The sequence below is a fragment of the Balaenoptera physalus genome (assembly GCF_965194825.1).
Source record: "Balaenoptera physalus genome assembly, chromosome: 7".
Taxonomy (NCBI): domain Eukaryota; kingdom Metazoa; phylum Chordata; class Mammalia; order Artiodactyla; family Balaenopteridae; genus Balaenoptera; species Balaenoptera physalus.
In genome coordinates, this window is record NC_138886.1 from 72,426,998 (window position 1) to 72,438,737 (window position 11,740).

At 37.0% G+C, this 11,740-nt stretch overlaps 1 protein-coding gene across 17 annotated transcripts in view; it reads right to left on the reverse strand.

Moving 5' to 3' along the window:
• Positions 1 to 11,740, reverse strand: part of ELAVL2 (ELAV like RNA binding protein 2) — a 157,963-nt gene that overhangs the window by 61,557 nt on the left and 84,666 nt on the right. For 14 of the 17 annotated variants that reach the window (XM_082470488.1, XM_082470493.1, XM_082470484.1 and 11 more), the window contains one exon: positions 8,918 to 9,161. In XM_082470488.1, coding sequence (XP_082326614.1) covers positions 8,918 to 9,161 — 244 coding nt within the window. The remainder of the gene's footprint in view (positions 1 to 8,917; positions 9,162 to 11,740) is intronic. The other 3 variants (XM_082470495.1, XM_082470494.1, XM_082470491.1) reach the window with 1 other exon arrangement.

The following is an 11,740-nucleotide window of genomic DNA, read 5'->3' on the forward strand; positions in this document are numbered from 1 at the left end:
TGGGATTTAAACTTAAGTGTAACGCGTTCTTTCTAGGCTAAAACCTCTAAAAGTAGTGCTCATGAGCCCACCTCCCTAGCAGGCGAGTTGAAGATAGCAGGCATTTTGTTTTAGTGTTAATCCCAAGAACTTCATGCCAATCTAAGCTAAGAACAACCCTAGTGTACATAGGGGTTTGGTAAATACTATTACCCCTGCATTCAAAGTCCATTTCACATGGAAAGATGGGAAGAAACGCTTATCAACACAGTTTAAACTGAATATTGCTTTCTTCTTCTTCTTCTTCTTCTTAAATGGTCAGACAGTCTCCTGGGCTGCAAGAGGTAGAGATAGTTGTCTCCCCTCCTCCCACTCAGCCCCACCCAGAGGCTCTAGGCTTCAGGGAACCCTGTGCAACTTTTGCTCTTTGGATTCCAAAGAAATGAACTTCTTCAGCACGGGCACAGCACACTAGAAGTGGATGACAGGCTGATCTGAAGACAGGAAAGCCCTCCTGGTTCTTCTGGTTGAACACACTTACCCTGTGCTCTGGCTCAGGGTAGGGCTGGGCCAGGCAAGGGAGGCTGTGTCTAAGACCCTCTGGGATGGGCAGGGGTCCTCCAACAGGGAGGACAGCAGGTCTTTAGACCATGGCCTCTGCCATCACCCCTCAATTACCTACGGTGATGTATGATGTAAGAGACTACTGAGTAGTTAGATCACAAAAAAGATAGTTTTAAATGAGGCTCCATTTCTTCACAATACTTGGAAGAGCTGCCAATGTTGCTTTACAGCTTGAAGTCTCTCAAAAAATGTATGACAGATACCATAACCAACAAAAAGGATATCCAATGGTGTCAAAAATTGACGTTCTGATACTTTAAGAAGCAAAACCAGACACATTAAGAAGTAAAACATGCTAGGGAATTCCCTGGCAGTCCAGTGATTAGGACTTGATGCTTTCACTGCCACGGCCCGGGTTCAATCCCTGAGTCAGGGAACTAAGATCCCGCAAGCTGCGTGGCACGGCCAAAACATAAGTAAATTAATTAATTAAATTTAAAAAAAAGAAGTAAAACATGCTAAACGAGCCACTGCATAGGCCTGACAGATCAAAAGACACTCACAAGTAAAATGACAGAAAATATTTTTTAAAGTTAGCATTTTTAGCTGGAAAGGACATTCTGATGATTTCCCCAGCTCTCAAAATTCAGTAGCAGCAGTGGATTTGAAAGTCAAGTAACTTAGAACAAGCTCAAAAGAAGGTGGCAAATTGTGAAGCACAGCTTTAGTTTCAACGATCAACTATTCTGTTCAAGTAATATTTAAAAGGAAATGTTCCAATAGGTGCAAAAGAAAAACACTTTGCTCTACTCATAATTTAGAAAGTTAAGAAAGCAAAGGCTGGTGCTAAGGTAGTGTAACAGATAAGGCAGTAAAATAGAGTAAAATCCACCCAAAAAAAAGCAGATTGATACATCAATTGCATACCTGAGAAACAGAATTTTTGCATTCTATAGATTTAAAAAAGAAGAAGGATTCCTGGATCAGAATTTGTTCTGTATGCTCTTCCATTTAGTTCATCTTTTTTCTCATCTACATTTTTCCATCATTATGATGACAGCCACTAAGTAATAAATTGAAAGTGGTCTATTCTATACCACCTGATGTATAGATGTATGTATGTATGTATACTTTTTCTGATGTGAAAGTAAACAAAAACTAGAAGAAACACTGTGGAAAGGTCTGGAATAGCAAAGAGCACACACGCATTCATATCTTGCTAAATTTCAAGGGGTGAATCCTTACAAAAGAACTTCAACTGTATTCTGTTTTCTATGAATTTGCATACATTAACAAAGTTTATGTTTTGTATCAAACTAGTAACGGAATAAAGTCAAGGGCACTAAAACACTATGTTCCTAATCTATTGGCAAAACAGGTATGGTCATCCTTAGAAGTCCCAGTGACAACTTTTTTTTTTTTTTTTAATTTTTATTCATTAATTTATTTATCTATGGCTGCCAAGAAAGCACAGAATCAAAACTCCTAAACTTCATTTAACCAACAGGTTCAACCTCATTTTCACAGTAAATATTCCTCAAAAGCTGCTGGAGAACTGTGTAACTTGCTTTTGAGAGTTACAATACTTTTCTTCATTTCCTTCTAATGGAATAAAACAAATTAATACAAAGATCACCATCAAGAAATCAGAGAGACAAAAATCCAGATGATTTACAAATTAATCAGGAATGGTTCTCTTTCAAACTTTTCCACATCCTCACAATAGATGTTTTTCTTCCCAGAAACTAGTCATTTAAGGTTTCATTACCACAGGCTATCAGAAGAAACTTTTCTAAGTCTGCTAACTGAGAGTTAAACTTATTTCATAGTGAAGAGAGTCAGAATATGCCTTGCCACCCTTCAAATATGCCAGCTATAGGCATAAGGAATATTTTGAGTTAAAGACAATTAAGAATCAACAGAGGCAGGAAGAGTACTCTTCTCTGCCCTACCCTTTTCTGCCTAAAAGCAGGTTATAAATTTCCCTTGTGAAGGTGTTCCCCTCTCCTATACCAGGAAGAGGAGAGCAACTCTTACCACTGGGGATGGAGAGTCAGCACCAAGATGAATCTGCATAGATAAACCTTGCTAAAATAGCTCTCATCTTCCATTAGTTCCCCCTATGTATTTTCTTGGTCACTCCCCTACAATTTACCCACCCTCAGAACCCAAACCCCCTTTGCTTTGTTAAAATGGTATATAAGCCCCAGAGTCTAACAACTTCTTTGCTTCACTTTTTTTCTGTGAACTCCAATGCATGTGAAATATTACTAAAAACTGTGCTGCCTCTTCTGTTAATCCCTTTTTCCCCCAGTTTCACTGAGATACAATGGACATATTACATTGTATAACCTATCTTTTGTTAGGTTCAGTAATTGGGGGCTTGCAAATTAAACTAAGAGGGTAGAGGAAAGTTTTTCCTCCCTGACAATGATTTTTTTAAAAAAAGAAAAAACAAAAACAAAAAAGCCGTACTTGGTTTCTTAAATCTTATAAATTTCTAATTTCATCATCCTGAAATCCTTCATCTAAATTAATCAAGACTGACACTTTGAAAATTGTTCTATAAAACACCCAAGTTAGGTCTGGGTGGAGAAAAATAAACCTGAAAGAATAAATTTTAAAGTTTTTCCCTGAAACTTTATAAAAAGCCAGTAACATCAAGTAGTAACATCAAATTTTTTAAATGACTGATTAGTCATGACGTTTGGAAGAAACAAGAGTACATGGAAAAATAATGTGGTTTAAAGATACATTGATAAATAGACAAATAGTTTCTTCAATACCACAAAAAAGTAAATTTCATCTCATATTATATAAATTTCATTTTATACAAATTTAGCCACTAAAATCTAAAGACAGCCATATTCAAATGTATATTCCACAGTTAATACACTAGGCATCAAGGCATTTACCCTGTGCTGCCAAGTTATCTTGTTTTGTGAATATCTTGTTTTGTGAATACCTGCCAAATTTCTAATTAAATAGCACCCAGAATCAGCAAAATGAGGTATTTATTAAGCTACCACCACCCACCTACCCACCCACCCAACCACCCAGCTCTTTTCAAGTTACCTGTCTGCAAGAATCAGAATTCTTCATCTCTTGATACTGTGGATACCTACAAGTAACAGCTGACCTTAAGACTGTAACTGATGCACACAACCACATTTTCACATTAGTGCTCATCACAGCCTTGGGCTCACTGTGACTGACTGACTTCATCACAGTAAAAAATGCTATTAAATTGAAGGTATGCATTAGACTTATAACATACCACTTATCTGTTTCAATCCTGAGGAGCCAAGAGTATATTTGTTAAAAAGAGGAGGGGAAAATATCACGCCATCAAAATAAAGTTTGAAAATCACATTATCCTCATAAAATAAACCAGCATTAAAACTAACTTTGAAGTTCTCAGGAAGCAATAGGGACATAAGTTAAGAACCCTCACATTTTATATGAGATTTTTACCCCATGGGCCCTCAGGAAGGGGGAAAAAAAAAAAAAAAAAGAGGTCTGTGTTACCATCCGAGGCACTGCCTGTCCACAGATAATCTACATCTGCAAAGCCCCTCCCCTCCTCTGGGCCCCTGTAATTTGTATTTTTATGTTTCTTTTGGCCTTTGTTTTTCCGTTTTGTCTGAAAGCTTCTAACTGGCAGCTTATGGGGTCAGCATAGGACCCACCTCAAGCAATTCCTAGGCTAAGAATGAAGCTATCATATCAAAATTAAAAAGAGCAACACTCATTACCTGAGGTCTTCAACTATAATTCTCTTATCTCCTCTTTTTGAAGGAAAAGTAACAGCTACCGAACAAGCTATCCTGGAGTTGTGAAAACTAATTACACACTTACAGACACATACGTGCATACATACATACCTACAAACGCACACACTCTTTTAGGGACAGGTCAGGCATTCAGTAAAGACACAGCCCAGTGACTTTTTACATTCAATGTTTCTAGTCCTGACCCCCAGGAGATCAAAAGCAGGGGAGGGAACAGCATCTGAAACTTAGTTTGCAGTACAATTAGGCACTGCAGTTACACCCACCTGTCCCACCCACCTCCAGCCAGAATTCAGATAAACCTGGAAATCCCTGGTTCTATCTCCCTGCAAAATGTTCAGGAAAAGAAGTCAATAACTCCCAGGTAACTGGCACATTCCAGGCCCTACCTACAGAGACTGATTCCATAGGTAGATGTGGGCAGGGCCCAGGAACTTGCATTTCTGACAGTCATCCCAAGCGATTCCAATGCAGGTACTCTACTGACCATAAAGACGATGATTCCCCAAACTGCTCACTTGCCCATCAAATCACCTAGGGAGCTTTCCTGACAACAGATTCCCAGGGCCTCCGAAATCTTTATTTTTTAAAACTTCCTCAGGTAAGGATGTGCAGCCAGACTTGGGAACCACAGGGTTAGACTATCTGAATTGACAACCATAGATTTAAAGTTTCTAGAGAAGCATGGATGCTCTCAGTAGTTTTATGTATCCCTCACTCCTTGACCCTCAAAAATCTTCCACTCTCCTCCTGTGGAAGACTCACCACTCACAGAAGATGCCCCTTAGTGACCCCTGTACAAGTTATATGTCTCACTAGAAATTCATCAGCTGGTCCTGTGCTTAGTTTTTAAAGAGTGAGTTCTGGCCCTCCAACAAAGGCAAGGAGGAAACATGCTAGGGAAGAATGAGAAAACCAGAATTAGGGTCCCTGCTCTGCCATTTAATAGATGTGTAGTCTTGGACTCGACATGTCAACAAAGCTGGGCGTCTCCTCACCTGTCAGTGAGGGAGTTGGCTTCGGTCACCTCAAGGGTTTTTCTGACTCTCAACGCTCTATTATTCATTCCCTGCATCATAAAATCCATTTCACTCCTGCAGCATCAGCAGGTGTCAAGGACTCTGAAGTGCATTTGAGAACCAAAGGGACAGACCGACATCAGCTAAGCTGTACAAACAGCAGTAGCTTCTCACAATTAATGCCTATAGATAGGAAACAGGGTGAAGCATAAAGCTGGCATAAGCCCAAAGCGAGAGCCTGACGAACAACATAATAAATAGAATTTCGACTAGAGAGAAGATAATTGTATTTGTAACTGAACACATTTCTTAATGTATTTCCCTAATCCGTATTCTATCAAAATAGTGACATTAATTCGCTAACACTGACACAATCTAAAAATGATATACTCTCTTTTAGGACTTAGGAAAGAGGCACATACTTTCCTAACTAGGTATTTTGTGCCTGAAATACAGTTTCTTAATTTTAGCATTATTTAAGTAAGGAAAGACTTAAAGAAAAGTGAAAAGGAGGGATTTAAATTTTCTTCCCACAAAGTGATCCCAGTTTTCTTACAACACCCAATCAATTAATGCTCCCGCTCCTACAAAATCAGATACCAGGAGCTGGCCTGGTAGCTCCCCAGGAGGTAGAATAAGTTGGATAATTAGAGAGGGACTGAGAAACTCTGCCCTGACCCTAAAAACATATACTGAAAAACTGCTCAAGATCACTAATGCTAAACGCCACAGGGCAGGGTCCAAATCCCCATAGATTCTTTCAAAACCTTTTTAGAGATATGTTAATAGTAGCTTCTTCAGAAGATATGCCCACTTTGCCAAGTGCAACAATTCAAAACCCAGTTTTAGAAATCTATGTACTAGACTATTTTGTTCAATACAAGTATTTACTAAGAAACTCAGAATAACAAAAAAAATCTAAGGTAATTTTATGTTTGAAGCTAAACAATTCTGACCCGTCTAAATACTGATTTAACCCATATCAAGAATAAGACGTTACTGGGCCAAATCAAAACAGGGTTGCTAGAAGAGGTCCTTAGTATTCCGATGTGCCTACTCAACTTTTTAATTTATAGTTCATTATCATGGATGTTCATTTTATGAAACATGCTCATATTTTATTGACGTGAACAGGTTTTATGGAAGAATTACAGATTTTCTGATAACCAGTTAACAAATGACTTGCAAAGCAACATGTTCAATGGAAATCTAGTGTCAAAGAGGTATTTTCACACACACCCCCCCGCCATGAGTTCTGTGATTAAATAAGACTGGGGAACTGTAAATCAAACTGGTTTCTTTACTGCAGGATTTTAATATAGTTTTTAGTATGTTAGTGATCTGCAATATGGTTCTTAAAAACTACGGGGTACAGATTTTTCTCAAACTTGTCTGTCAGAGGAACAGTTATTTTGAGGAGTATTTATGACTAAATCTCATGGAACTAAGCTTAGAAAAAACACCTTTTGACCTTGGTGCTCACTGTTCGTTTTCTTGGGGACTCAGCCTATGAGAGATCTTAAACAGAAATTTCACTATGGTGGAAACCTCCATTATCCAGCTCTCCCTGAAAAGGCAATGGGGTGAGGGAGTGAAAGAAACGGACAACAAATATTAACACACTTTGCCAGTATCTAAGTATCTAACCAGGCACTCTTTCAGCTTACCCATGCGCTGTGGTTCTATTACTACCATCCTCCACATAAAGCCAGAGAAGCAAAGGGTCTGAGGATACAGAAGTCAAATTTATCCAATTTTGCCACGTAATAGCTCTAGTAAAAGGTTTACAGAAGAGTAAGATAATTCAAGACTGACCAGAGGTAAGAGATGAAAATCTGTGCAATGTTTCCTGTGGAAAATGCCTAATTCAAAGGATGTATGATTGGTTTACTGTTTTCATCTACCATAACAAAAATGTGACCTTTATGCCTAGTTCAAGCAACATTTTTTAAAATAATAAGAATAACTACTAAGCAATCAAACCAGAAATCTCATCATTTATGTCAAAACCTTCAAACCATTTATCACATTTATGTCGAAGAGACTGCAAAATTCACATATAAAAGGATGCTGTTTTGCTAAAAACATAAAATAAAATTCAGTACCAGGACAGACACATGTAATAAAAAGCCTTTGTTCTCTACCTTTCCCAACTTTTCAAAAACTGTTTCTTTAATAAATTTCACGTATAAATTTTACATATGCTGCTCACACTGATTTTGGAAAAAGAAATGGAAAAATCTCATCCATTCAATTATCAATATTCAAAAACAAAAAAGAAACCTTCCTGATAATCATGGTGAACATCTAAGTAACATAATTAGTTACAATATAATTATGTATGGATTGATGACAACCAGGTTTTACTTAGTTTTTACTTGGTTTACTTGATTTTAATGAATAAATTCTCTCTGTGAACCTCAATCTGTATCTCAAGTAAATAACGACTATGAGGCCAAGCCCAGGTGACAGCTCTAAGTCACTCTGGAGACAATAAGCCCTGCTGTCTTGATAAAAGAACAGCTAAAGTACCATCTCAGAAAAAGTCAGAATTGGCCTCAGAAATTAGCTAGGCACCCCTTCCTCTGCCTTCTACCTCATTTTACCAAGGGAAACCTAAAGCTGAAGCCAAGGGTTGACTTGACCAACGTCATATGACCAGTCAGAGTTCAGACTCCTGGTCCAACTCCTCAAACTGCCTTTAAGTATCCTTTCCTCATTTCAAATATTTAGCTTAATATTTTGGTTATAAGCCATTTAATACACACCATCACTCAAATTTAACAGTAACATGAAAAAGCTAGAGTCTGTCTACACTTCATTCATTTTCAGTGTTTAGAAACAACTCCCGCAGGAAGCATTAACCCTTCTCTGACAAGAACACTCTCCTTAATTAGGTTTTGCCTTATTCTAAAAATTTAGTCAAATCTTACAAAATACTAAGGAGATTTTCCACTACCCAATATTCAAAATATACCATCATTAAAGGCCAAATACTCATCTTTTCATTCTTATCTTTATAAGAGGAGCGCTCATACACCACTTTTTCCAGAAGCTAAGATCTTACCAAACTCAAATTGTATCAGTACAAATATTTACGTATTGACAATGTCAATATTACCATTTACTTGGTCATACATAAGGAGGACTACAGAGACTTAAGAAAAAGGACATTTTAAGAGGTTTTTTCCTCTCCTAAAAAACAATTCTCCCTGTATTTCATTGTTGAAATGCTAAATCATGTAAGCTCACAGATCTCAAAACTAAAGGTTAACATGACACTTGCTGCTCCAGACACACACACACTTTTAAAGCATTTTTCAAAGATGTTATTGTATAGTTCAGATTATAAAAAAGTCTGGTTATTATATTATTTTATGCTTTAAAAGGAAAACTTGAAACTCTCTAAAACTAAGTTTCATACTGTTGATGTAGCCAGGAACAGAGAGAAAATCTAGATGTGTAAAAGTCTAGCACTGAATGATTTACAAGCAGTAAACTTATTTTCCCATACCTTAAAACACAATCCTTTACACGTGAGGAACCTTACATAAAACTGCATACCTGTTATTTTGTCCCTTACAAGCTTACAGGACTCTATCTCACCGATGCTCCCAAAAAGACTCTTTAGTTCCTCCTGTGTCATGTTCTGAGGAAGATAGTTGACTATTAAGTTGGTCTTGCTGTCCTCTGTGTTCCCGGAGTCCACTGGTGACGAGCAGTTGTTGTTTATGGTGGCTGGACCGTTGGCTGTGTTATTGCAAGTTGGCCCATTAGACAGTTGTGTTTCCATGGCAGCAATTACCTGCTAAAAACAGAAGATAAGAAATGTCAGAATTCATATTTCACAAACTATTAGAGATTCCATTGAAGAATTTAAACACTTGTCACTAAACACAAGTCGTTCTGCTGAAATTACAACAAAGCTTCAAAAAGTGCAACACCTATGCTAATTCTTACTTCATATTAAGCTATTCGATTTAAGATCACAATTGTACTTTTCACATACATATTCCATACATGCACATAAGCACAATTTAAATCTTTGACATTCTCTAGAACCGCATTCTGGGTCTACTCACATACCCTTACTCACCTGCTGTGTGTCCACAGACTTGAGGAAATTTAGTACCAAAGAGCATAGAATTAAACCCTGACTAAAAATACCAGAAAATAAAAGTGCTTAACATGCTGCCAAAAACAAGCCCAAAAAAATGATCTACCTAACTTTGCAGAGATATTGTTAGCCTAGAAGTTCAAATATTCTAAAACTGACACATCCATTAACTTAAAATCAAGGAGCAAGAGTACTTTAAAAAAATATAAATTTGTCAACATGTACTGTTTTGGTTACATATTGAAAATGTTTTTAATTGACAATATCTTATACCTCTATCATTGGTAAGAAATAAGAAAATAGCAAATGTTATATGTTAGGGCATCAAAAGGGTTTGTAGGATAACTTGGGGAATAAACTGAGTACTTAGTGTACCTTGTAGAATCTAGCAAGCCATTCTTGTCAACCTTGGCAGCTAAAGATCACCAACAAGGTAGCTGACCTACAGTATCAAAATAAAATCCCCAAACAATTCAAAATGGTATTTTGCCTTGACTCTGACTTTAAAGGAAAAATAAAAATTAAAAAATCCCTATTCAGTCCACCAAAACAACAATGTAAATGTATCAACTTTTGCAAACAGACGAGCCCAAGGAATTTTCATTTGAGCGTGTAAGCCTGTTGAAAATGCAAGTGATAAGGTATCTATAAACTCCAGATACAGAATAAATAGCAGAGTTGGGGGAAATGGCCTCAAACTGTTCAGGCTACTCTAAAAATCACTTAGTAAGCAAATTTGGATCTAGTTTCCTAAAAACCAATCCTATGCTCTTTGAGCAAAAGAGTTATAAACCACAGCCCCAAATTCTCTAAAACCATCCTCCAATAGCTATCTACTTTGGACAGCCAAGCTTGTAGGGGAATCCAAAAAATCAAAGCATCACTGAAAGGATTATCCTTCATATTTCATCCATCTCTCAGCTCCACAAAGAAGTACTTCTCAAAACTGACAATTTTGAATAGACGGGATGCTAGTTTTAGGGAAGTTTTAACATATAAAAGGCAAAGAATTTGAGGTAAAATTAAAAAAAGCGAAGTAGAGGCAAAGACTGTTACAAGAAAAGAGAAAAAAAGTCTTTTAAAAAGCATATTGCCTAAGAAAAATAAAAGGGCACAACCGTGGATAAGCAATAGGAAGAAATCTCTACTGCCAAGAGATATTTATAAAAGAAGCCAGCATAGGACAGATTGAGACTGGTCAGACTGGACGAGAATCAGTGCTACCAGGATAAAAAACAGGAGACAAAAATCCAGGCTATCTATGAAATATCAAACCACCTATAACCCTTCCAGAACTTCATTTCCTTTTCAAAGAAATGGGTTGTTTACTCTGCAAACTGCAAGCTACCTCTCTTGAGCAAGTATTTTCAGAGAATACTTTGGGGGGGGCGCGGTAAAAGAAAATAAAGGAACCTTTGGAAATCTATATAAAAAAAAACCCGAAACAATTCAAGATATGCATTTTATTATAATTAACAAATTTATCTGAAACTGAGAAAGGAGGTTTCAGATTTCCTAATAAACCATAACTGTTTCAGTTTATAGAATATTAGCCATGGGTCACTCTTTCCACAGCAAAATGCTTGTGGGATTAACCTCTGCCCAGCAGTTAGGAAAACAATGAGCTACTAGATGAGAGTGGCCAAGGCCAATTAAAACAAATCACTATTCAAACCTTAGGGTATATGTGGAGACTATATGAGACCCAACAAAGAGATTTGGACTAAAGCTCACTGGGATGGCATTTGAAATATATAAGCGTTCATTGACAGAAATTAGCAGGATTTAGCAAGGACAACAAACACTCCTCACTTAATTGCACATTTATTTCCATGTTCAGGTGGCAAGAATGAGCTCCTAAGCCAACATTCAAGTGAACAGCTGCAGTAGGCTGTGTGCGCTGAAAATTACAGCATCTCTCTGCTATAGGACCATCTGCTCAGAATAAAATGATACTAATGTGCTATATTTTACAAATAATGCATATTCCATTGATAGGCTCAACACAACTGTTCACAGAATGCAAACTCTTTCAACAGTTACTGGGCAAATAATTTTCAGCCAGATTTACAATTTGGACTTTTTTTTTTAAGCATCAGGAATTATAAATAACTTCAAAATTTAGTAACCAAAAAAATACATAGTAAACAGAATGTAAAGAATTACGGTAACTTAGTATTCAGACCATACCAAAACTTTTTTTTTTTTTAAAAAAAAGCTTGTCACTCTTTTGAGGCTGTACTAAATCCTAATTAAGATAATAAAAAGTT